At 44.4% G+C, this 27,501-nt stretch overlaps 1 protein-coding gene across 10 annotated transcripts in view; it reads right to left on the bottom strand.

Annotated features, from left to right (window-relative positions):
* Positions 1-27,501, bottom strand: part of MGAT5 (alpha-1,6-mannosylglycoprotein 6-beta-N-acetylglucosaminyltransferase) — a 346,996-nt gene that overhangs the window by 174,814 nt on the left and 144,681 nt on the right. For all 10 annotated transcript variants that reach the window (XM_053666802.1, XM_053666810.1, XM_053666815.1 and 7 more), the window contains one exon: positions 21,526-21,690. In XM_053666802.1, coding sequence (XP_053522777.1) covers positions 21,526-21,690 — 165 coding nt within the window. The remainder of the gene's footprint in view (positions 1-21,525; positions 21,691-27,501) is intronic.

Below are 27,501 nucleotides of genomic sequence, written 5' to 3'. Positions count from 1 at the left end.
CGGCCATAAGGAACGATGGAATACTGCCCTTTCAACATGGATGGACCTTGAGAGTATCACGCTAAGTGAAATAAGTCAGCCTGAAAAAGCTATGGACCACATGACTTTACTTATATATGGGATATAAAACTAAAACTTGTAGACACGGACAACTGTATGGTGGTCACCAGAGGGAAGGGGGACTAGAAGGGGAAGTAAAGGGTAAAGGGGACACAATATGGTGACAGAAGATGATATGACTTTGGACGGTGGGCATACAATGCAATATAGAGATCATATATCATAGAAATGTATGCTTGAAACCAATATAATCTTATCAACCAATGTCATCCCAATAAATCTAATACATTTTTAAAAAGCTGACTCAACAAGTAATCATAGCACCTGCTATCACAATCAACATGAATATATTCTCAACACACCCAACAAATGACCCTAACTCAGCCTACAGAACTCTCACCTTCAGCTCCTACCACTCTTACCCTCACTCCCTGCTCTCTGGCCAAACTGGCCTCACTTTGACCCACAGACATGGTAAGAAATGCCCTGAGCCCCAGACTCTTTCTGCTGTATCCTCTGTCTTCAATTTCAGCTCACGGCATTCCCTGTGAGACCTTCCCCAACTAGTCTAAATGCACCCTCAGCCTGTCCCTGGTAATTTCCTCTTAATTCTTCACTTACTGTACTTTTTAAATCAGACCTATCACTTGACATTATCATATGAAACTTGTCTGTCTACTGCCTGTCTCCCTAACTAGAATGCTCCATTTTGTTTTGCATTTGTCCCCAGAACCTAGAAGAAGCTCAATAAATACTTACTAGATTACATAATTAATTTTCAGACTCCCGCTTACCTCTACTGTGGGATGTATTATCTGCTACATGCTTTTTCTTTTGAAGATTTTATTTATTGATTTGTTTAGAGAAAAGAGGATGGGAGAGAAAAAGAGAGGGAAAGGAACATCAATATGTGGTTGCCTCTTACCCGCTCCCAACTGGGGACCTGGCCCGCAACCCAGGCATGTGCCCTGACTGGGAATCGAACTGGTGACCCTTTGGTTCACAGGCTGGTGTTCAATCTACTGAGCCACACCAGCCAGGGCTGCTATGTGCGTTTTTTACCACTACTGTCAAGTGCTGTAGAAATTGGTTTTACTTTGCATTTCAGTCCTTCTAGTATGTTTTCCTGTGCTGACAAGAGACATCAAATAGAGAAAGCCACAGAATCAGCAAGGCCCTCTGCCACAGTAATCAATCATGCCAGACGGGACTGCTGGTGCCCGTTTTCAGGGGCCACCCACTTTAACGCAAAACCAGCCATGGAGGCTGCCTGGACAAAGGATTCTGAGGGATGATAAGGAGAGGTTTTAGAACAACTTATAAAGTCAGTATAAGTTAACTGTATGACATGACCAGAGATAAGAACAAATACCTCATTTGCTTCTAGAGAGAACACAGGGAGAAGGAGCGTGATAAAGGAAGAGGAGGATGGCAACCACAGGTTCCCGATCTGCTTGCTGCACTGTAAGTGGAACTGGTCTCTGTCACCTGCTTTAACCTCCCACAAAACACCCCCTAGAGATTGCCGAGGACATGATCAGAGATAAAAAGAAGGCAGCTCTAGCCAGAAATGGTGAAAGAGTAAAAGCTAAAAGCACAGTACAATGCATCAGCTGGTGGAGAGACAAAGCTGGTGGGAGTGGCTCTTCTCAGTATCATTTCACCAGTTTCAAGTGCGTGCTTTGTCGAAAGAGATGATGAACACAAGAACACATGTGCAGAACGAACTATCTGACACCAGACAGTCTGCTTAGATTTACATAGCCTGGAGAGTTCTGGACATTCTGAGAACCAGACCTGACAATAATAAGCCCTTGTTCAGGGGAGGATACCCAAGACCATTCTCAAGTTCAGTGATTCACTAGGAGATCTCCTAGCTAAGATTTATTACAGCAGAAAACTGTAAAGCAAAGCCGGCAAAAGGAAAGGTGCAGGGGGCAAAGTCCAGAGGAGCCCAGGTATGCACTTAACTCTTCCAGTGGAGTCACACAGCACGCACTTAATGCCTCCAGCAATGAGTTGTGACAACATGTGTGAAATGCTGTCTACCAGGGATGTTCTTTAGAGACTCAATGTCCAGGGTTTTTATTGGGGGCCGCTCACATATGCACCTCTGCCTACCCTGTGCCTAGATTCCAGGAGGAAAGCAGATGTGCAACATGAACCATATTATTTGTGCAGCTTAGGTAGAGTGAGCCACTCTTACCAGGGAATGCTCAGAAATCTCCCAATATTCAAGTTCCCAGAGGCCAACCAAGGACCAACCCTGAAAGCAGGCCTTTCTAAGGACAACATTCTTGGGCTCGGTACACTAACCCTTTCTGCAGTCTTCCTAAGACTGTACCTAAGTCTGCCACATCTCTGTACACATAACACACAGTGTGCTGCTGCCCAGACACCCTTGCCTCACTCGGCATGCGTGAGAGTGGGCAGGAATCTGCAGCTGACATCTTTGTGTCCGGGCCACTACCAAGAGACATGTTGCTGGTAGGGACTTGGCAAGAGTTACGGGATACGGACCCATAAAAGGAGAGAATGGTCTCTGGGAGCATAGAACTAGGCAGAAAGAGTCCGGTCCCAAAATCAGAAAGGGTCTACATAATAAGAGTGGCCCCACTGAGCAAAGAAGTGCAGCGGGAACAGTCCAGATGGGGTGGAATGCAGCTACAAGAGCAATATCCCTGGAAATCAATTATATGGACAAGTTCTTCCTCAAAGGGTGGGCGGACACAGGTATTACAGTCACATACATCATTTGAAGAAAGATGACTGCCACTATCATCTTATTTATTGGTTTTTGCAGAAGGAATGATAATCACACTTATTAGTTTTTACTCTAAGAACAAGGAACCATCAATTTTCATGACACTTTGCAAATAGTTTATGGTATCAAGAAACCAACAAAGCCCTGGCTGGCATAGCTCAGTGGATTGAGCGCGGGCCTGTGAACCACACGATCGCGGTTCGATTCCCAGTCAGGGCACATGCCTGGGTTGCAAGCTGTTTCCCTGCAGGTCAGTTCCCAGCAGGGGATGCACGAAAGGCAACCACACATTGATATTTCTCTCCTCCTCTCCTTCCCTTCCTCTCTCAAAGATAAATAAAATCTTAAAAAAAAAAGAAACCAACAAACATCTAGTTCAAGGGTTGATAAATTTTTATAAATGGTGGATCTTAAATATTCTAGACTTTAATGATCTCTGTTGCAACTGTGCAACTCTGCCATTGCCACATAAAGGCAGCCATAGGCGATGCATGAACAAATGAGCACAGATGGCCGGGTTCCAATAAAACTCTTTACACCAGCCGTGGGCAGACTACAGAACTTCTATGAGGTGGAAAAGGTCCTGGAGGGCCACTGAGGGTTTTAGCTGGGCTGGTGTTAACCCAGCAGAGAGGAAATGCACATCAGGCATTTCCAGATAAGGCGTGTCAGGGGCCCCTGGCCTCACGGGAGGCTCCTGGTGCTGCGTCAGGGCCACAGGACCACACAGAACCAATAAATGTGAAGGAGGCTTTCACTTCCAGACACCAGCAACAGGACTCAAACTCCAGTGAGTGCGCAAAAGAAACACACACAAAAGGCATAAACAGGGTATTCATGTAATATGCGAGGCCATGAAACATGAAAAACATCCAATCACTCTAAAAATCAAAGAAACAACATGCAAAATATAATCTTCTATTTATTATACTGACAAAGCTTTTTTTAAGGAAAATACCAAGTAGTTAGGCAGAGAAACTACTACAGGAATGCTCATATGTCATTCAGGGAATGTAACTTAAAATGCCTGTTGAACCATAAGATAGTTATTCTAGAGATTTCTGGTCATAAACAGCAGAGGTTTACTCTCTGGAGAGACTGAAACAAAAAGGGTTCCGATCCTAGAACAGAAGAGAAGGTGGAGAAGTTGAAGTGAAGTGCATACCCGATTTTAAGAGGCCCCCAAATCACCAGTTTTACAGCAAAATTTCAGCAATGACAATGTTGGTCCCCTGAACAGGACACTGAAAGATTCATCTCTAAGGAAACAAACCACAAAGAAAAGACTGAAAACAGAAACCTAAGGGACTCTAGCATCATCTCTGATTCCCTGTTAGGTGGCCCATCACCTGCCAACACTCACCAATGGCCAACCACCGTGGTTTCAGACGGCTGCCCCTCAGATACAAAATAACGCCTACAGGTTACCAGACATTTGAGAAAACATGAAAGAAGTCAAAACAAACTGGTAAACAGAAAGAGAGAACGGGAAGAAAAAAGAAAGAACAAAACTCTCAGGAAATAGAGACAATGCAGAAAATAAAATGTGATTTAGTTTTTAAAAAAAATTCAATATATAAAAGGTAGGCAAAGAAACATATTGGTTTAAGAAACCATAAAAAGAACAAGATGTTATTTATTTATTTATTTTAAAGGGAACCTTGAGAGAATAAAAAATCTGGGATATGAAGACTAAAGTAGAAGAATCAACACATTTGGCAGAGGAGCTAGATAAAAAGTGGTGGAAATCTTCCAGAAAATAGAGCAAAAAGATAAACAGAAAGATGATAGGAGGGCAAAGTTAGGTGTGAAGAGAGGGGAAATCAATCACTTAAGTGCAAATCCCAAATAATGTTCTCAAAACAAAGTAGGGTAGAGTAAGGAGGTCTGAGGGGAGGAGGGGAGGCAAGAAAGACATAAACATCCCCAATAAACCTCACCGAGGCTTGCCGATTCTACCTATATACCCCGTCTTCAGTAAATCCTGCAAAGGAATTACAGTAAGCCCCAGGACAGAACCTGACATTAGCTCGAGCTATAGCTCACGGGTTGGAAAGAAGAGTCAGAGTCAGGATGAAATACGGTTTCACATTTCATAGCATTTCACAGCAAACACGAGAAATGTGAAAACACAGAAAGCAAACCCCACGAGCTCCCAGGGGGCCACAGGTGCCACCCAGGTATGAGAATACCACTGGACTTATCAAAAATAACAGTGAAAACCACAAGGCAAAGGAGTGAGATCTTCACATTTTTGAGAGAGATAATTTTCAGACCTAGAATTTTACATTCAACTAATTTATCCTTCAAGTGTGAAGGTACAATAAAGATACTTTCCTGCATGAGAGAAATTTCAAAAATTTCTCCCCACATATCCTCAGTCAACTACGAAAACAAGAGCTCTACCTGGACGAGGTAATAAACCAACACAGGGGGATCCAGCAACTAGCAGACCTGGCCCAGGAGAGAGGGAAAGGCTCTTCCCAGGGTACTGGAAAGTGCGGAGGCCAGGCTGTGGCAGCGGCACAGATGCTGCAGGGAGACTGCTGCTGGCTCTGCCCGGTGGCTGCGATGGTTGCAATGTCATCGGGGCACCAGAAGGTTGAGGGTTCCATCCCCAGTAGGGGAGCACGTATGGGAGGCGAGGGCGTTTCTCTTCCTCCTCCTTCTCTCTCTCTCTAAATCAATAAACATATCCTCAGTGAGGATTTTTTAAAAAAGGACGCTGCTCAATGAAAATGTATGCAAAAGCTGATCTGATAGGATCTGCTGGCCATGTTAAGAGGGATTCTGATGGAAAGTTTAGGGCTCAATTTTAGTGAAAGAATTTTTGTCTGTTTTGTTCACTGATGTGTTCCTAGCACCTTGAAAGTAATCGGTAAATATTTACTGTGCTAATTAAGACGAAGCAAATATAAAAAGTAAGTGATTAACACTGGAAAAGACAAAAAGATATGTCTGTCCAAAAGGCAATTCAGTATCATACCATTTTACTAGATGGCTAAGCATCATCTTTACAGAGTAAGCATGGACCACTGATTTAACTTAGAAAAGAAATCGGGGTATTAGGATTCTGGAGGGTGGGGAGAGGAAATGTATGTGGGGGCAGGGGGGCAGATTCCTGGCAATGGGTGTGTGTAGTGTTGGAAAGCTAAATTCCCATCTTTCATAAAATCAGGAGACAACGTGGAAAATTGCAAGATAAGGAAAAGTAGCATAAACATGTTCATGAGAAACATGAAGACACACAGTGGAAGAAACAACTACAAAGAGTTCGGGGTATTTGCATTGGAGCAAAATGTGAGTCAGCAGCAGGGACGGACAGAGAAATACGGGGCAGGGGATGGGTTTTTTTTTTTTTATAAGCCTTGTATTATTTGACTTCCGAAATTATGTGCATGTCCAAATTTGATAAAAATTAAAAACCTAAAAAATGCTTACACTGTAGGCCTCACCCTTCCAGAGCTAAGAAACTCTCCCAAAAGAATACTCAGAGATGCAAAGATTTACCAGCCGCACTGCAACGGCCTTCACAACAGAAAAAAGTTGAAGCTACGGAGAGAGTTAATGAAACAAGAGAATATTATGCAGTGATTGAAAAAATAAAGCTTCTGAAGAATAATAAAGACAGAGAGGGTGCTCCTTTAAAAATCAAGATTTAAAAAACAATTACAATTTTTATGCACTGCAAGTGTAGAAAACAAAAGACCAGAAAAAAAGAACCATGTTAAAAGGTCCTGTGCTCCAGTAACTGAATTGCAGGTCATTTTTATTTCTTATTTTCTGCATTTTCCAAATTTCCTACAATGTATTTGTATCACTTTGTCAAGTGTTTTTACAGTGCTTTTAACTTTTAAAGCAGAAAAAAATTAGAAAGCAGTTCTCCATATTTCTCTAGAGAAAAATCACTCATTTGAAATGTTTAATGGTTAAGAAGAAAAATCAAAGGGAAATCAATGCACACTGGCAAAAAAACCAAACAAAATTTCATAAAATAAAGTAGGCTTGGTTCCTGAAATATTTACAATCACATATAAATCACGAAAAAGTCCTACTTCTTACATTATCTTTTATTTTTGAGCCTCAAGCTATTTGTGTCTTTAATAACACCCTGTGTGTGACCCTTTGGTGTGATGTTCAATGAAACCCTGTTGCGGCAGCTGTGGGCAGCTTCTGTTGGGTGTGGGCTTCAGGTCTGAGCCTCCAGGATCCGAATCCTGGGCTTCCACCAACTTGAACAGATTATACGGTATTTCCCACTCGGACACCCCTTGTCTCTTAATTGGGATAATTGTTTTGCAGGTTTTCTCTGAGGAAAACATTAGTAAAGTGCTTTAAAATGATAATTAGTGGACATAGGAATCCATTAAAAAAGAGTGGCTATTTTTTGGTCCTATTTTACAAACACCCCACAAATCTAACCTGCGTAGCCCTGCTCACTAACAGAAACGGCGCCCTATCCCGCCCTTGACTCGTTCTCCCAGACTGGACTTCACGCCACACATGCTGAGGTGTGAGGATGGGCACGAAGAAAACTGACTTCAAGGAAGAGCTCCGTAGCAGCGACTAGCTCACTGCCTCAAATTTTCGCAACTTCATCCTTTATAACGAAAGCGGCTATTTATTTCAAAGGGAATTTGATCAAACTTGCAAATGATTCGCAAGTTCTTTTTTTCAAAGTAACAAAGGTAAATTCAAGAGATGTGAGAGCTGTTCAGCAGTGAAATAACAGAAAGCATTAATGCTGCAGAGTAAGTGAACCAGAGCATTATCTGTTAGACCGGCATTCACCAAGGTCAGTGCATTAGATCCACACTAAGCATATCTAGGTGATTATTTTTACCATCATCTCTGACAGTACTTTTAGTACATATTTTTAAATCCTCACCTAGGGATATTTTCAATGATTTTAGAGAGAGAAGAAGGGAGAGGGAGTGAAACACTGACGTGAACAAGAAACCCTCTCAGCCTTTTGGTACATGGACAACACTCCAACCAGCCAAGCTGCACCAGGCAGGGCATGCTTTAAATATTTTTTAATAGTGCTTTCAATAACTCTGCTTTTAGTTTCTATTGCCAAAATCTGTAGAATGGCAAAGCATAAGTACGATGTAGACAGGGAGGATAAGGAAGCTCTGCACTATTATTATTAAGGGGACTGTTGAGAAGACTAGAGATGCGCAAATGATTCCTCCGTGCTTAAATGTGATAGGGGATATACAGTGATGAAAACTAAGAATAGGCTTTCTGTTCATTCCCAGCAAAATGATTATTTTGAGATTGTTAAACAGATGTCATGAGGGCACTTAGAATACCAACTACGCCAACGTTACTCACAACTCCCTCCCTCCCCCCTTTAAGGGGCACTAGACCAGGAATGGAGGGGGTAGAGGACACAGAGCAATGGCCCCTGACATGCCATCTTGACTTGAGTCATTTAACAAGACCCTCATGGACAGAACGGGGAAGTGACGGCCTAACTAGCTGTATCTGTGCCTGGCTGACTGAATGACAAAATGGGAATACTGATGACCCATTTGGGAAAAAAAAAACCCTAATAATTCAGTGGACGAGAAAAACCTTAAAGTCGATATTATGTTTAAATACTTAACAATAGATGCAGTAACACTGAATAGGGACGAAGGTAAAATTCTGTACTCTGGGAACATAATAAAGCACGTATTCCTGGGGAGAAAGAGAGGACTGGAGATAGGGAGACCACGTGGCCTGAGGACAGTCCATACGGAGAAGACCGTAAGGTTTAGTGCGAGTCAGAGCTGCAGCACGATGTAGCAGGCGTCCATTCAGAGGACAGTACGAAGCAAGCCCAGTGTGCAGAACAGGAGGGTAAGGCCCCTCTTTTCCTGAGCTCTGGACTACTCAGTTACTGAAGTATTGAACACGGCCCTATTGTCTCACCACACACAGAGTCTTGACAAACTGGAGCATGCTCAGAGGAGGGCATGTGAGGGGCAAAGGATCGAGATTCAGCATCAGAAGCAGACAGGTGTCAGACATCAGGATGGTGAGGACATGCTCTCTGAAAAGGAATACTCTGCAGGCTGACCCGAAGCCTCCAAAGATTAGGAGTTTCTCTAGAAGGTGAAGCCAACATCACCAAGAGAAAACACCAAAGCAGATGTGCCCCACACCCATATGATCATCTGTTACAAAGAGTGAGCCAGACGAGGCCCACAGCACATGGGGGCACATGTGCATCTGCCCCGGGGAGCAACATCCATTAAGATCAGGGTCAGCAAACTCTTTCTGTGAAGAGCCAGATGAAAAATATTTTCAGCTTTGAAAGTCATATGGTCTGTGCTACATGGCCACATGACTTACAAGTCACCTCTTATAGAGACTGGGAAGGGACGACAGACTTTCACCCACCACTCCATGTGTCTGAGATTTCATCTCATGTCAAGGGGAGCAGAGCAGAGGACGGAAACAGTGACAAAATCTGGATCTTGGACTTGGCTGTATCATGAGAACTTACTTATCCAAGTACCACCTTTCAGGAAGCATTAACTAAAAGCAAAACCCAATTTAGGTCAAACCTCATAAATACCACATACGAACAATGATGATTTTCCTGTGGTTTTCTGAAGACTCAAAGCCACGCACCAACCGCACCCCCAACCTGAGAATGGTTTCTGTCAAAATCAACTCTACATTCCTTATCAATGCTTTTAAATCTGGAGAGATACAGGCAAGAAGTTGATCTCCACAAACTCTGCACCCACTTCATGACCGAGCCTAACCCTACCCAAAATGTATAATCTTTCTGAAAAGGCTTGATTATTATATTTTGTTTATTCTTTGGCAAATGATTGTACTTGCTCCCACTTTGGTGCCTCTAATACAATTTCTGAAGCTTGTTGGCTTTTGGTTGAAAGGTCTATGGGACACAGTCATGCACTGAGGCTTTTAAAACCATTTGCCAAAATCTCATTTGGATCATTATAGTAATGACCGCTATTTCCAAGCACTTACTGTACGCCAGCCCTTCTTCGGCCCTTTCTCCTGTGACCCTCCCAACATCTCCGTGAGCCGCTTTCTGTGGTATAGATGAGGGACCGAGGCTTGATCTCTCTAAATGACTCGGCCCGAGTCTCACTGCTGGTAGAACTCGGATTCAAACCCCAGCAGCCTGAGCACGGAGCCTGTACTCTTGGCTGCTGCAAACACTTAGGTATCGTCATATACCAAACCATGGCGTTAACACATTGATGCCTGACATGGGTTTAATGGTGCTCTCTCAATATCCAGTATGAGCCTGGCAGAAGTGGGAATCTCAAATGATACAGTTTTGTAGTAACTGGTCTCTTTGGGAATTTTCATACGCCACCTTCTGCAGTAAGGTTCAAAGGGCATGGCAATGTTTTTGGAACATCCCCAGAAAGAATGTGCCTGGGACTCCTCTGCCCAGAATCTTTCCCAGGTACAGGGCTCCCTCCTTCACTCATCTGGGTCTCCATTTAGTGTGTCGTTTCTGCAGAGAGGTTTTCCCTGACCCCTGGCCCATCCTGAAGCAGTCCCCCCTTCCTGCTATCTCCCCACCCTGTTTGATTGCTCTCCTCAGCACTCATCTCCATGGGGCACAGTATGTTTATTTATAATTTGTTGATTATTGGCCTTCACTGCTAGAATGCAATCCCCATGGAAGAGGAGACTTGGTTCTGCTCATTCCTCTACCCACAGTGCCTAGAAAGTGCCTGGCACAGTGCAGACACTTATAGTATCTGTTGGGAATGAGTCCACTCAGTCTCTGGGTGACAGAATAACACCTGCTTTATATGTTCATCTTTTCCGAAGCTGTAATTTCCAAATTTCTAAGCAGTAAAATTTTATCTTTTTTTTTGTAATACAGAACAAAAGTTCTGTTTGTGAAGTCTTTCACTTTGGAAATATGACCCTGCCATGACATAAACGGAAGACAAAGTCATGGCTGCTTTTGGTCATTGGTAATCCAGAGGCATGGAAACCACAGCTGGATTATTCCCCCGGATGATAGATCAGCATGCCCGGTCCACGCACAGACACACACTCGTTATGGGTTTTTCTAAACAACTCAGCTGCTACCAATGGCCCTCCTTGCATAGCACAGCCACAGGCCAACAGCCACTTTCCTCATCCTCACACCATTCCTGGAAGTATGGGGAAGGCAGTTTCTCTTTGTTATCACGTTACTCTGACAGGCCAGACATGTACGGAGAGAACAGAGCTCCTAACTGTCCCCTGAAGGACATTCATCTGTCTCCTCTGAGCTGTGATCAAGAGAAGACAGACACTGAAGAAAAACCACTGGAAGTTCAGCCAAGTGGCCCATGGTATTTCAATGTCAGATACCATCAGATTCAGCTTTTGCTAATCTTCTCTTTGCCCCAACCCAATGCACCCTGAAATAAAGCCTTAAATATTTCCTTTGTTCTTCTGCTTATCTTGCTATAACTTGAATTGCTCATATTAACCATACTTAATGAAAGCAATTATTGAGAAAGTCCTATTAGCATAAAGTTTAGGCAGGTTAATGACTGTCTTCCCTTGAGAGCTGAGTTCCACCGCATGGGAATTCTCCTCCCTACAAGGAGTGAGAAGGCTCAGTGAGTGGTCAGGCATGGTGTCCAGATGGGCTGTGAGGAGGGCTGAGTGACTTCTATCATGTGGTAGTGAAATTCTCTTCATGCCAAGTCCTATAGGTCATTCCTATCTCTATCCCCAAAGGGCTATAGAGTTAAACAGTCATTCCCAAGGCCAAAAGCTCAGCAAAAACAACAGGTCCTTTTGGACCAGGATGAAAGAAGCTCTGGGGTGAGGGTCAGGAAGGTGTGGTGAGCATTGGTATGAATCTCTCCCCTACCCACCACTAAACAGTGAGCCCTTTGTTCACAAAGGGGCCCTGGCTTCTTACGCGGCTGTACGTCCACTCTGGGCACAAGGACTGGCACCATCCAGGTAGCGCTGGTTGTATAAAAGATACATTGGTGTTTACCATATTATACACTCAACAAGGTATTAACCATAGAGGGCAGGGTCTGTAGGTCAGTGTGCGTAAGATGCCTCCTAGGTGTTCTATATACATTATCTCTTGGCATCCTCACTGGTGCAAGAACAAAAAGTACTGGCACCACTGTCTCCCCTGCACAGAGAAAATACCAACAGTGAGTAAAGCAGGGTGCTGGGAGCTCAGCTCAAAACTATCTAATGCCAAAGGCCAGGTCCAGCCTGTGGCCTCCAGGCAGTTTTCTGTATAAAATACAGCATTGGGTCTGGGTACTTTACACACTCATCAAGCACTGGTCACCTGGCATGCCTGGCCCAGGGGCCAGACGAGAGCTGGGTCATTAAGAAATGCACACCCCAAAGGCCGAAACTTACTGAGCTCTTATTCTGTGGCTGGTCTTGAGTAGTTTCCGCGTACGAACTCATAGTTCTCACAACAAAACGACAGCACAGGTAGTTTGCAGCTCCTATTTGTAGACAAGGCTATTGAGTTTATCTACGGATACTCAGCTACGAGGTAGCAGAGCTGGGATGTGAACACAGGTGGTCAGGGTCCAGGGTCCAGGTCTGTACCTGGATGAATCACAATCCCATGGCTGCTGTTCAGCAGGGGAAATATTGGCACAAGCCCTACACTTGATGTTCAACTTTAGCTCTTCCACAGTAAGTCTGTTTTAAGAGCCCATCCCCAGGGTCACCAATGTAGAAAGTCCCACTGCAAATGTCAACTCAAAAGGTTCACCACATGAAACATTAAGACAGCTTAAGTTCACCTCCACTGGCTCTGTCAATGCTTCAGGCCCTCAGCTCGATGTAAATGGACATGGAGGCTGTGAACACGTGTGTGAGACTTGCTGAATGAACATCCAAAGGCAAAAGAGGGACAGAGAAAGGAGACTGCAAGGAAGGTCAGTGCCACAGTCAGTGCAGACTGAGGGGCAGACCAGGCCCTCTTTCTTGATCACATGTCTGATTCTGATTGGACACCTCTTTTCTTTATTTTTAGGCCCACCTCCACCACATATGCTTTATCTCTTCTTTTTCTGAGATACTATGAAAAGGGGACAAAAACAACAAAAACTAGCACCTCATTTTCATTTAGGTCACCTAATTTTAGAAGCCGTGGCTCCGCAAAGTCTAAAGCACAGCTTCAAATGAAACCCCTTGAACCCCACAGATCTAAGGACATTTCCAACGACACGGAGACAGACAGATGACTAGCTTTAATTAGGACGTAGCTGTGAAGTTGCCGACCTCAGGCTCTGCACTGTGTCTATTGAAATATGTGTCAGTGGATTCAGGTAAAGGGCCGAACGGCAAGGAGAGGAGCGTGCGCAGGAAAGCATATGCTCTGCCGTAGCCGTGGAGCGTTGACGAGCCGGTACCATATGTGAGCTGATAGCACAACTGTATACACACACCTCATTAAGACAAATCAGAGCAAGTGGGATCTGTCACCTTCTCACAAAACAAACAAGTCTAATTCCAGTACGCCCTATCTCCAATCCACAGAACAACCCCGTGTAGAAGCATTTTCATTAAAAAAAAAAAAAAAAAAAAAGAGTAAATTCTTCCCAAGCTCCCCAGGCCAGTTCCACGGTGCACGTTCCTAAAGGCTTCTGTTCTGTCCACTGTCTCCCTTCAAATTGCTGAGGAGGAACAGCAATCCTCACAGGGATATACACTCTCACCTTCTGAAATGAAAAAGGCATGTGTTACTTGAAGGGTCAGTAAACTAGTCCAAAGGCATTAAGACTGGTGGATCTCAGCCTCTTTTCTGCAAGCACTATTCTTCCAGAGCAACCTCTGACATAGCATAGCTGATTAGAACATTTTTAAATCTTACATTTTTATAATCAGCCACCAAAAAGTTACAAAAGAAATGATCTTATTATGGAATATCAGTTTTCAGAAAGCGTAGTAGAGCAAAAGCACTTCCTTTTTTGAACAATATAGCAGTCAAAAGCCACAGCAGGCGGATGGCAGACTTGCCAATGCAGAACTGAGTGTGTGGCCGTCACTGTTGTGGAGCCTGCTGTGTGTTCAGGAGAGTGAGGGGTGCACACACTCAGCTGCACAATCACTGACTGAGAACCTCCAATTTACCAGGCTCCCAGCTAGGTATTGAGTTTAAAAGGAAAACGCAGGATATTTTACCCATGCCTCTGAATAGCTTACAGCTTGGCTGTTGAGACAGGTGAAGCACGGAACACTCCCAAAATGTATACAGAAGCCGTGGGAACACAAGGCAAGGTCACCAGAAACCTCTGGGGTGGGAGGGGTGTCGAGAAGGCTTCTTAGGGGAGACAGTGCTTCAGAGAATCTTGAAAAGGGTGGGAAGAGTTAACCATAAAAACAGGAGGGCTTTCCAGGCTGTAAATGTACAAGGGCATAAATAAACAGCCTGCTGAGGAGGAGGCTAGTTCCTAGAAGGAGTGAGGTGCACTCAGCCACAGCAGCATTTAAAATGGGGGGCAGGAAGGTTAGTATTTCAGAAGCTTTTCTCTCTGAGCCCTCAAGAAAAAAAAATGTTGGAGTCAGGCCTAGGATGACTTTGGACATCCAAACCGTAACAGGGGTCTCTAAAAGTCGTATCAGTTTTATCTGCCTGCCTGGAGTCTCTTTAGGGACCCTCCCAACCTCGGGAGCAGCCTACACGAACCAGGCTCAGCCCAGCAGGAGGCCGCAGGCGCAGTGACTGGATCATGGATAAGGACATACATATCCCAAGCCGACCGGTCAGAACCTGCCCCGAGAATGCTGCCAGAAACAGTCTCCTGGGACCACGTCTGCCACCACCGTGCAAACGTGGCCTATACCGAAGCCAACAGAGAAGGCAGTACACTTTCCATGTCTGTACCCAGCAGAGATGCTCTCAGCATTATCTTCTGAACTTTTCAATGACATGAGCCCTAAATTCTGTTCCTGTTTAAGGCAATAAAAGCTAGGGGTTCTTTTGCCTTTTACAACCAAGAGATTACTGACTCATGGATTTCCTACTAAGTCTCTAAGGATAGATAATAAAGGTCTCTAAGGATTGACAGAAAAGGTCAATTTGGGAATTTCTTCAAGTTTAAAGTGCTCAAGTGAAATAATATAGAGAGAAATGTTTTCTAATTTATAAAGCACAAGTACTAGTGATTAATTTTTTCATTATTAGTGGTAGTATCCCAATAAACCAGTCAAAGCAATTTTAATTGTTAGATCAGTATTTCGAACGTGCCACTTTTAGGCTGTAATTAACAGATGCTCAGGTAGTACTTACTTTGGACTGGGCACCTTCCCCAGTCATGTATCTCATTTAATCTTCATAACGACCCCACAAAATGGGTACTACTATTAGCTCCCCAATGTTACAGATGAGGAAACTCAGCCACAGAAAGGTTCAAACACATGCCCAAGGTCACACAGGTAGGAAGTGGAAGAGCTGGGATTTGAACCAGGCAGCCTGGCTACACAAACACGGCCTTTTCTTGTCCCTAGTGTTCCAACGGCCTTTAAACTGTTACTCCTAACCACATGGCTCACAGCAAAGCATTTATACTCCTTAAACCCACATTAACACACGGCTCTGTCTTCCCACAATCCTGTCTCTCTGCTGGCTTGTTTCCTCAATACGTGCATCACCCAGTCATCCCTGAAACCATGCCCTTGGCAGTTGTCAGCACAGCTCCTCCCTTGCCCTCTCCCATGGTTCCCCAGCGTCCTCACCACGTCGGCTCCACCCCGACAGGTCTCGGATCTGCCCCTTTCCCCTGGGACTCACGCGCATGTCCAACTGCAGGCCTTCTCCCACCTGAGTCAATAAACCCTCTTTCACCTGGCTTACGGTTATCACCCCCTTCAAAAGCATTCCACTTCCACGTGGCCATTCATTTGTCTCTGAAAATACAGATTTCAACTAATCACGTTCCTGCTTTAATCCTCATCAGCTGTCACTGCCTACAGAACGAAATAGCAACTCCTTAGTAGGTTTACACTGAAAACACAAATCTCCCAGCCTACCTCGCGGTCTCTCCGTCTTCCGCACGGCTCCAGTACGCTGTGTAGGGCACGCCGTGCTATCAAGCAGATCTTCAGGAACCTGTCTTGTTTCCCTTAACTTATGTAATTTACTCCCCCAAATCTTGATAATTATATAATCTGCTTAAAATAATAGAATGAAATTTCTTCTAAAACATTCTTGTAATTTAAATCCACTCTCTCAGACTACTTTACCATCATTTTGCTGAATTAGTGCCTCTTTCTTGAAAATAATTACCTTCTACATAAGCAGGAGTAAAATACAGACTGCCGAAATTTTACTGATCTGGGTCTAGGAAAAAGAGCTTCTTACGGTCAGGATCTCAAATATCCTGGGGGTTTATAAAACCTTACTTAGAGATATCAAAGATCAGTTGTAAAGCTAAAAGTGGTTGGTGCTGGGGACTCACAAACAGCCATGGAAGGAAGAGGGAAGGTCAAGACCTGAGGTCGCAGCAGGCCTATCAGGAAATCCCAGTGTCTCAGGCATCCTTCTGCACTGATCCTGTAACTGGTAATCCCAGGTTCCAACAATACCTTACAAGATCAGGTTTTCTCAGCTACAGCACAACTGACATTTGGGGCTAGACAGTGCTCTGTTGTGGAGCCATCCTGTGCACTGCAGAATGTTTAGCAGCACCCCTGGCCTCTATCTACCAGGTGTCAACAGCATCTCCTCAGTTGGGACAACCAAAAATGTCTCCAGACATTCCCAAGTGTCATCTATGGGGACAAAATTGTCTTGAGATTCGGTGCTATAAATACACAGGCTCAAAAGTCAGCATGAATTCTCAAAGGTCAAATACATTCCTGAAATGTATTTTCCCCCTTCTTGCTTCTCCTGTTCTCCTCCTCCTCCTCCATCATAAAAGTCAAAATGCCCATGACCACGCCAAGTGAAAACCACACAAACAAGGACATACATCTTTTGGTGAAGGTACTAAAAGAACTGTTTTTGACATGTGACTGAGTATTTATTGCTGTCCATGCAAAGAATGAAACAGAAAGTGACAGGTAAGACAGGAGGAACAGGTGTGTTTCTTGCTCTAATCAATCAGAAAGCACCCCTCATCTCCCATCTCTCTCCTGTCTCTTGCCAGCATCTGGGGAGCCACTGACTGCCCAATATCTGATCCTGGAAAAGCCACCTGCTGAACCACTGCAGGGGTAAGAAGAACTTGGACCCTTCAGGTGCCGCTCTAACACAACTGACAATGTGGGTTGTGCAGGTGCAACTTAATTTTAAGGTCCATTAGCAACACAAAGTGGGGAACTGTACTTTTAAACATAAGCCCTGGAACAGAGCAGGAGATTTTTCATTTTCAATTTCAAATGGTGAGAATAATAATTATGATTCTTTTTATTGAGAAGAGCATCCAAGTTCAAATACACTGCACTTCAATCCCAAATACTAGAACATACTGCATGTTGTAAGTGATGTTTGCAAAATACAAGACTGCATAATGTGTAATTTGGACTAAATATCAGGAAACAGCCACTGGAATTATTCCTGCATCTTTGATTTTGTGACTGTTTCTATTGCAATTCTAAGTGGTCAAAACTCAAAGGGGATGCTGGCATTATGCTGTGCCTTTTAGAGAACCATCAACGCTGGCCAATGTGTTATTCAGCTGATGTTGAATGACAAGACTGGTTTTTGAGAGTATAAATAAATGCACCCATGCATGCATCCATGCTTCCCTTTCCTCTCACCCACAGTACAGAGCTGTACAATGTGGGCCCTTCCCCCCAAATATTACAATCTGGAGTTGTAACTATCACTTCCTCTGAAGGCTCCACAGGTACAGAATCATCTGGGAACTCAGTCATGCCAGACAGAAAGAAAGTCCTGTTTCCTAGGTGGTGCGGTGTCTCCTAAGATCTGAGAAAAGGGAAATGAGATACCAAATACTATTTTCAATGCAAATCCCCATGAGCATAAATAGAGAAGAGAAAATGTAAGAAAGCCGTTGAAGCAGTAAAACCAAATGCTCTCCCCATCCCGCATAACCCCAACCACAGGAGCAGGATGTACTGAGTACCTTCAAGAGGTTGGCTTTGAACAAGACACTATGGACAAAACAAGGATAAACGAGGGTGTTAACTGTTAGGAGACAGGCATTTTCATTATCACACATACTTTTTACCTTCCCCCATGTTAGTTACAGGGCAAAGAGCCACAGACCCAATACTGTTTGCTCTGCTTCATGATCTAAGATCACAAATCTGGAGAATAGCAGGAATTGGTCTTTTCAAAAAAAAGACAAACAAGGTATCATTCAGAAAGTAGATACTTTTTGACAAAGGCACAGACAAGTTCTTTCAGGAAGAAAACCTATAGAAATGGTGATTGATTGAAGGGTAGGGATTTCTAAATATCTGTTTTCTTCCATTCCTTTGATTCACTTTCCTCTTCAATAAAATAAATAGAGCTCAAAATGTAGTTCAATATAATTCTTGATTTTCATAAGGCTCATTTTCACCTAAATTTCTCTAGGGGAACATTCACTTTCACATAATAAAAAAGCCCAAGAGTGATAAATTTGGAAGGAAAACCACTTTGGATAGAAGCCACATCAAAAACAGCTAAACAGAAAAGGAAAGGGGACACACACTCATACACACAAATGTCCCCAAAAGAAAATAAATTTAAGAAGTCCTGCTTCAACTGCTGTGCTATCCAATTTAGAGGCAGTTTATAGCCAACCAGAAGATATATCAACACGCAATAAGACATAACAGTAAGCAATCAGAAACATCATGAGCAATAAGACACCAGAGTAAGCAGTAAAGACACACCAGGGAGAACATTTCTGAGCAATTACCAAATGTCTTAATGCAGAAAGTAAGAATGAAGAACTTCACTCAACTAGGATTGGAACCCTATAAAAATGAATTCTCTCACAGCTCAAGACCTATTATTCCTGCTTTGACAAGGGGGCTGTGAGGACTGCCTCTCTCGTGGCCACAGAGCAGTGAGAGGGCATAGAAGCACTGGGGGACTGATACTGAACGAGGACTAAGAACTTTAGGTTCTTGTCCTTCTTTTTCACACCCTAATCTATAGATAAGACAAATAGAAACTTTACGTCCATTGATCACTGTAAAAGATACAAAGGACCCTTCAACCTCTGGGGGAACTAGGGGAGGGGGCCTCCACTCTCCTTTTCGCACCACACCCACCGTGGCCGACATGGTATCTAGGGAAGGGATGCACATGCGTGCACGCACACTGGGGGACGAGCTGCCGTTCTTTTTTAGTTTTTCAAAGTACACAGGTCAACCAATGATTAGACACTCCGATGTAAAAAACTTCCTTATTAAACAGGGTACACTGTCAGTTCTTCAGGAACCTCTAAGAAAATGATAGCACATGTCCCCAGACTCACCCATTTGCGATGATTCACGAATGGAAGCAAGAAAGACAGTGCCCTCAATGTCTTTCAGACACAGACTCACAATGTCTTCTCCAGGTGGTGCCAGGAGGCCTGAGGCTGAGCTCAGGGGGCTACAGCACCAAAGGTCCCCCTCTCCCAAATACTTCAGCTCACTAAAACTTGCGAGATCCCTCACTTCACAGAGACGCGGCAAGGATTAAATAAAACCATGTGGCTCCAAGAGTCAGGAACGGTACCTGGTATTAGTGGATGGTTGTTACTTGTTAGTCTCCTCTCCATCCTTCCAAGTGTCTTTCTGGGCCACAACCCATTTCTAGTCTGTATCTCCTCCATGAGGGCCCTATGCCTCAATCCTTCCTACCTTCAAAGCTCACCTTCCCATGAAAAGTCTTCCACACGGACTGCCACTTACAGTGATCACAATCTGTGTTATTTTCCTTATTGGCCAGTAAAAAATCACAAATGCATGACGGGTATCACACACACAAAAAATACAAAGGAGCAAGATGAGATTAATTACTAAAGGCATAACTCTAAATTTTCTCCCATTTCCCCCAAAGGAAAAAAATAAACCAAAATACTTGGTTCTTTAAATATCAGTGAAAACATAGGGTTCATGGTATATAAGTAACGGAACCCACCTCAGATCCAATGGCTTAGAGAATATGCTCAAGAGATATTTGTTAACTGAGTAAACTAGTTCAATACGTGGGGCTGGACCTCATTGGAAAGAAGCAGCCATCAAATTCCTCCCTTGTCACTGCTGAAGGTCTCCCCACCATTCTGTACCCTGGGACGTGGAGACCGGAAAGAGAAGTTTCCCTGTGAGCCTGGCTCACAAACAGGACAAGCCAGGGGCAGGACGATCCCTTATCAGGTAAGAGAATGACAGCAGACATATTTACATGGTTCCTACAGGGCAGAGGCAATGGGAGCCACAACATTAGTGGCAGAGCGCCCCGCCCCACCTCCAGCATTAAGAGAATGCAGAGCTGCCGTGAAATCAGATGGGAGCTTTTCATTAGCGTTTCCTACGGGAAAGGGGTGGAGGAGTGGAGACTGGAGAGGCATGGGTTCTGTTTATTAATAAGCAGCTCAACACAGTGGGAGGTTTTCTCGTCTAATTACAGAAGCTGTTGGGAACTGCAGGGAAGACAGGATTTATGGCCTAGATGACACTGCCTCTGTGTTGTAATTAAAAGTTGTTTTTAAAATCTTTGGTTGGCTACTTTGGATTATCAGAAGTATATTCTGCAATTTGAAACTCGTGAAAGGGCAAAGAACATAACAAACAGGTAATACAACAAGCTTGCATAATGTGAAATGATTAAATGTACTGACCCTGGAGGGGGAAAGGAAAAGGACTGCTCCCAAGGAAGTCTGTGAAAGGGGGACAGAGAAGCAAGCCAACAAGTGCGTGCCAAACCAGATTTTAAAAATTTCAAAAGCAACTCAGCCACTTACTTTACCCACTAACTAGAGTTTGGATACCACCCACCAGGAGTATAGGATGGGTATTCACAAGCACTCCCCCAGGGCACCTAACCCTAACCCTCTAGCTTTTTGCTTTGTCCTGAGTCCCTAGGAAAGGACAGTGGTCGCCCTAACAAGAGCTCTGACTCAACCACAAAGACCCAGCCTGAGGGCAGTGCAATGGGGGGCCCACGAGCTGTGGACAGTACACGCTGTGTATGACTTGGGTTTTGTGTTTAACCCATTTCTCTTCTCTCACGCAAGATTGCAGTCTCAAGAAGGGGACAAATGAATCCCTGTGAGATGCCTGGTAGCCCCAGGAGGGGCTAGAGGCCGGGGCAGTTATTTCCTACGTGTCATTTCCAGAACTGAATTTCCCACATACACACAGGAGGTACTTTCTGCAACGGTGCCTCAGAGGAGAGAATCTACCGTATGTAATAAACTTTTGAAATTGTCTAATGAAAATGGGGAAGAGAAAGAACTTCCAACTGATGTGAGCTCCCCAGATAACCTCTATATTTCATTCATCCGTGCTATGAATCTGCTCATTAAAAGTGACTTCCAGGAGCTCATTATGTAAAATATGTCACAGAAACCACCAGATATCACACACCATGACGAGACTATAAAAGCATTTTAACATCTGTTATTCAAAAATAAATTTAAATGTAGCTTTACAGGAGCCATACCAAGTTTGTGGGATTTATGTCCTATTGAAAAGAGCCACTGTGCTTCTTTATTCTTTTCCCAGTTCAAATCAAGGTCTGGCTCCACGCCAAGCTACAGGACTGCCCTTCTTACCTGCCACATTAATTTTCTCAAGTGCTACCAAGCTGGGAACAGCTGTGGTGGAGTTGGTCGAGTTGGCTCCTGTGCCGTTGATGACCAGGGTGTCCACCTTCGACTCTAACTTGCCAATGCGCTGCAAAATATTATCCAACAATACGGCGAGAGTTTTCTTTAGGTCTGTAAAATAAAATGCGGGTAGTTTTAAAATTCTTTCGCCACTGTGTATTTGTTCAATGCACATGCTCTCTCTTCTTCTCTTTGACATTAAGAACAAAGAGCAGCAGTCCAAAGGTACCGCCTGAGACCTGTCCTAACAAAGCATATCTCAAATATGACCAAATCCCTCCCATGTCACTGCTGAAGGTCTACCTTCCATTCTGTGCCCCAGGCCAGAAAGTACAAAACAGCATGGTCTATTCTGTGATGCAAATTTAGCATAAATGACATAAAATTATTTCTAGCCACTGGTCTGACAGAGAATGCTCACTGTTGCTCAGCATCTCACCAGAGCACTCTATTTAGAAACCCCTCCTCCTCAGAGCACCTACCATGGTGCTATATTTGGCCAGTGAATTTACTGGCCGAATTTCACTGATGCACAGAGTAACGACCCCAAAGTCCCAAAGCAGCTTCTGGATCAAGTTTGTTATTATTTTTAGTGCCCTTTACTCCAGCATGTCCCAAGTGTTTTTTTTGCAGTCTTTATATCTCTTGATTACAGATAGTAATAATAAAAGCCACAGTTCCACATTTCCAGGCATGCTATACTCAGTTAACTAAAATCAGATTTAGAAAAATATGCAAAGACCAGAGGCTTTCATTTGTCTAAGAAATATCTATCAAACTGCTGTGTGCCAGGCACTGTTCTAGATGTCAGGGATGTTCTCTCATGGTGCTTACATTTAGGAGTTGATGCCCTTTCCTTACAGGTGGCTGTGGGTCAAGGAGTCATATACTTCCCTCCAGATGTAGCTTCCTCACGCATGTGTCAGCACACACACAGAGATGAAATAGCCCTTCTCCTCCGGAAACTTGCAATCAAAGAAAGATACACTGACTTGCACATGTGGAAAAGGCAGGAAGAAGGACAACGGGATGGTCATCCATGTGGATAGAATCCGCACTCACTAACTGGGAGTGGGCCAGGGGGCAGAACACTGTGTGGGTAGCAGGATATAGTAAAGTCTTGAACTGAGACAAATGGGAAGCTGCTCCCTTTCATTCTGCTGGGAACAGAGCAAACCTGCTCTGGGCAGGTACTTTGATCCGGCCGGGAAAGAAACACACACCTGGTTAACTCATCGACCCGGAGCACAGCCAACCACCCTCAGCAAGAGGCACTTGGACTGCCCTGCTCTACCAAGTCCAGGGAGAAACTCTTCCCAACAGAGACACAGATACGTAATTAACACGGAAGTCTGTGTTCTCAGCGGTTTATAGACAACATCGCTGGAGCTGACTGAGAACTACAGACAGAAGCAGAGCCCATGTCTCCGTTGTGAAAGTCTGATTTGATGTGCTTGTCATTATCTCACTATCTCCACCACCGCCCGGCACCAAACATCAGGCTTCCTCACAATGTGAAGGTCTGTAGCAGTCTGTCCACTCATTAATTCTGACAAATATCAGACCAGGCCTATTTTTTAAAAAATATATTTTATTAATTATGCCTTTACAGTTGTTCTATTTCCCCTCTTCATTCCCCTCCACCCTACCCCCCCCGTCCTCACCACTCCCCCCTTTAGTTTATGACCATGTGTCTCAAGTTCTTTAGATTCTATATTTCCCATACTATTCTTGCCCTCCTCCTGCCTATTTTCTATCTACCATCTATGCTACTTATTTTCTGTGCCTTCTCCCCCCTTCTCCTTCTCCCATTCCCCTGCTGCTAACCCTCCATGTGATCTTCATTTCTATGGTTCTGCTCCTGATCTAGCTGTCCTTTTAGTTTGCTTTTGTTTTAGGTGTGGTTGTTAATAACTGTGAGTTTGCTGTCCTTTCACTGCTCATATTTTTCATCTACTTTTTCTTAGATAAGTCCCTTTAACATTTCATATAATAAGGGCTTGGTGATGATGAACTCCTTGAATTTGATCTTATCAGAGAAGCACTTTATCTGCCCTTCCATTCTAAATGAAAGCTTTGCTGGATAGATCAATCTTGGATGTAGGTCTTTGGATTTCATGACTTGGAATACTTCTTTCCAGCTCCTTCTTGTGACCAGGCCTATTTTTTGCTCTTCAGTATGTATCTTACCAGTGGGCAGTAAGAGAAGCTGGCCATGACACTGGAGTAAACAAGGCCAAAAATCTGATTACAGCAAAGAAGGGTGGAAGAGAACTAACATTTTCTGAAGGTCTATAAATACACACACACACACACACACACACACACACACACACATATATATATATGAAATCCCATGACATGTCCATATTCTCCATGAGTAGGTATGACCTCATTTTACAGATGAGAAAACTGAGGTTCACAGACATGAAGTAACTTTTTTGTGGTTACAGGGGTAAGTCAGAATGAACACTTGATTCGGGTCTGCCTCGTTCCCTGATGCCTCCCTGGAACCAGCCAGCAGTCACGAGCCAAGGCAGAATAAGAAAACCAAGTATGAAACTCAGTGTCTTTCATCTACAGCACAGTGGTGAAGAGCCCAGACTTTGGAGCCAAACTTCTTAGGTTTGAGCCGTTGCTCCCACTCCTGTTTCCTTGTCTGTAAAAGAGCGATAATAATAAGCCTGCTTCTGGGGCAGTTATGAGGGTCTAATGGGTTAACATGTATAAAATATTTTAAATACTTCCTGGTATATAACAGGCACTACATAACTGCCTGTTACAGATATATAAATAAAAAATAAAACTATCCTCTGGAATGTGCTTCTACCCTTCCCGAAGAAATGTCCCCCTGGGTGATACAAGCTTTATCACTTTGTCCAGTCACAAGATCACTCTCCTGCAGGGCTGCAGGTCCCCCCCCCCCACACCACCCCTGCCATCCACATGACTCACAGCCTGTCCCAGGCACGTCACTAGCTGGCATGGTCAGCGGGAGTCAGCCGCCAGCCCTGCTTTTACATGGAATCTAAGGCGTCGACTGGTCCTCCAGTGATCTGGACTGTCAGAGGCCAGCCGCACAGGTGGGGACACCGGGGCCATGGAGAGACGCTACACTCAGTATAGAGAAACCACTCCTCCGACAAAAAAAAGCAAGCTCCCCCACCTCCAGCCTCTGCCTGTATCGCCAGCCAGGAAGTCTCTGTGTAAAATGGCATGTAACTGGTACCCACTACTTAGCCAGGCACAGAAACCTGGCCCTATAATTAGGTTAACTCAGGGTTTCTCAACTTCAACTGTATTGACACTATGGGCCAGATAATTAATTCGTTGTTTGTGGGGCTGTCCTGTGCATTGTAGGGTGTTTGGCAGCATCTCTGGGCTCTAACCAATAAATCATGGTAGCAATTCCTCCTTTGTAAAAACCAAAAATGTCTCTAGACATTGCCAGAGTTCCTTGGGGCACAAAATATCTCCCATTTGAGAACCACTGAATGAGGCACATTCTCTCAACCCTTTTCTTCCCTTTGCTCCTCTGTGGAGATACCAAGAAAGAACTCTGACAAAGCGACTATGGAAGCCACTCACTGAACTTGCCTGATGTTGACTGCCGTTGCTGAGGCACTAGAAGCAGGCTACAAGCACAACAGGCAGCACCATGAGGGAAGTCAGCCTTCCTGCCCGAGAGAGCTGATGGACAGCCAACCCAGGGCTGGTAGCCTTGTACGGTGGTAACAGGCACCGGGACCACTGGACAGAGTCCCCAGCCCACGGTTATCAGCGGCGCATACCTTAGTTAGGGAACAAAGTGGTCACACCAGCATCAAGAAGATATTCTTCCTCAATTCTTAAATTACAGTCCACCAATAAATGTGTCTTATCTTTGGCTGTGACTGACCTTTTGTGACTCTGATATGGCCTAAGTACGGGAATCTGTAATGGCAGATGTCCGCCCCAACGCTACTGCTAACTACTGCCGCCATGCTACCACCCCCACCGCCTACCGTGTCAGCCGCCACCCTCGGCCCCTCCATGAATTAACCATTCGACAGTGTGGTGACTGTACTGTGGGCCGAGCCCCCATTTTACAGACCCATCAAGCACAGCACGAGCAGGACGAGGTTAAGTAATTTGCTCCAGGTGACTGCAGACCTGGGCTTCATACCCACAGCCTGGTTCCAGCGCGCAGGCTCCTACCCACCACACGACACCACCTCTAAAGAACCCCCACGGACCTGCGGGCCAGCGAGCACCTCTGCCCTGCTGCTTCCAAACACACTCACCAGGGATTAACCTCTGGCCTTCAGCCATGCTAAATCACCTGCAACCCCCTGCAACAACAGCTGATGCTGTTGTTTTTTAAGCAACTCCAGCACTAAAAATAATTTTAAAATCTGCCCTCTGGCTTAAAATGAGAATGAAATATAAGACTATCAAAAGCTTTGGACTCTCTAAGGTGTGCCACCTGGGTAGGCATTTGTCCTCTCCTTACATGAAAAGAAAAAAGTTCCCTTTCAACTCAAGTGTCTCTTTGAGTGATTATTTCAAGGCAGTCCCACACGACAGAAAAGATACTACCAATGACACAGGGCGAAATGATGCCCAGCCCGTGTCTCGCCCTCGCCGACTGGCCCGGCGTCCGCACACGACAGTGCTCGGGAGGCGTGTGTTGCACAGGGCACCAGTGAGTGGGCGGTCTTCCCACTGACAAGGCCACGTAAATCACACGTTTCTAGGTAATGAAATTATTTCTCACCTTTGTATTTTACAGTTAAACCTATAAAGTTTTATTTAGAAGCTGTCACAGTTTTATTGCAATTTGAAAGTGATACCAAAGCATTGTTATTTGTTTTAGTCTTAATCTTTAGTCTTAACCTATATACCCAATAAGACTATACACCCAAGAATAATTTCTATAGTTTCATAAGAATGAGGTGAAAACATTCTCCCAAATTCCAGTTTAGTATTTTTTATATTTATGACTGTGTTTTATAGTTATTATAACAGTAAAGTGTGTCCTCAGCAGCATTACAGTTTTCAATTACTAACAGGCTTTTAAAATTTCATTTGTATTTCAAAGCCTTAACAATAAAAAATTAATCCCAACATTACTAACAAAATTCTGTGTTCCTAAAAGTTGCTGTACATGACAAAGATGGGATCTGAAGACATTTTAAATGTCCCTCTGGGGAAAGTAAGCTTTGGTTTCTATCTTGCTAAAAAGGGTGAGATCTCCGTTATCTCTCAGAGTCAGATAAAGGGCTGGAAGATGCCTCCGAGTCCTTGAGCGGGACAGCCAAGGGGGTACCACTGCCAGCTACACCTTCCTCCACGAGGCTGGAGCCCAAGGAGACAGGATCTCAGTGGGGAGAGGGGTCTTGCTAGTGGAAAAGATGTACAGTATAGGTCTGTCAGCTACGGCTGTGAGAATGAGTGGCGAACCCTGATTTCCCAGATCATTAAGTCAATATTTGAGAGATCATCGGGAAAGCCTGTGCTTGGGGCCTATGCTGGTCCCACCCCCCTCCGCTGGGAGACGTTTCTAAGGCAGAGGCTCTCTGGCCTGCAGGCTCACCCATGAGTCCGAGTCACCCGGCCCATCTTCTGGCACTCACAGAGAATCTGCAGAACCGACCCACATGTCAAGGACTCGGGCACAGCCATGGTTCAGAACTATGTTTAAGGTGAGGCTGCCATGATTCACTGGCACAGAGTTGCAGCGAGCAAGGACTTCCAGCTGAACTGCCAAAAATCATTTACATCTGTGCTTGCTTCTAATGAAAATCCCTCTTCACCATGGCTGCTCCCCAAGAGGCGGAGTGTGAACAAGAGAGCGGCTTCACTTTTGGGCTCCAGAGAAACCAGCAAAGACAGGGCGCTAATGAGAAAGGAAGGTGCTAATGAAAAAAGGATTAACCCCAA

The sequence above is a fragment of the Artibeus jamaicensis genome, unplaced genomic scaffold, assembly GCF_021234435.1.
Source record: "Artibeus jamaicensis isolate MK-2021 breed Jamaican fruit bat unplaced genomic scaffold, CSHL_Jam_final contig_1284, whole genome shotgun sequence".
NCBI lineage: Eukaryota > Metazoa > Chordata > Mammalia > Chiroptera > Phyllostomidae > Artibeus > Artibeus jamaicensis.
The sequence above is the reverse complement of the archived record's forward strand: the minus strand, read 5'-3'. Positions and strand labels throughout refer to the sequence as shown.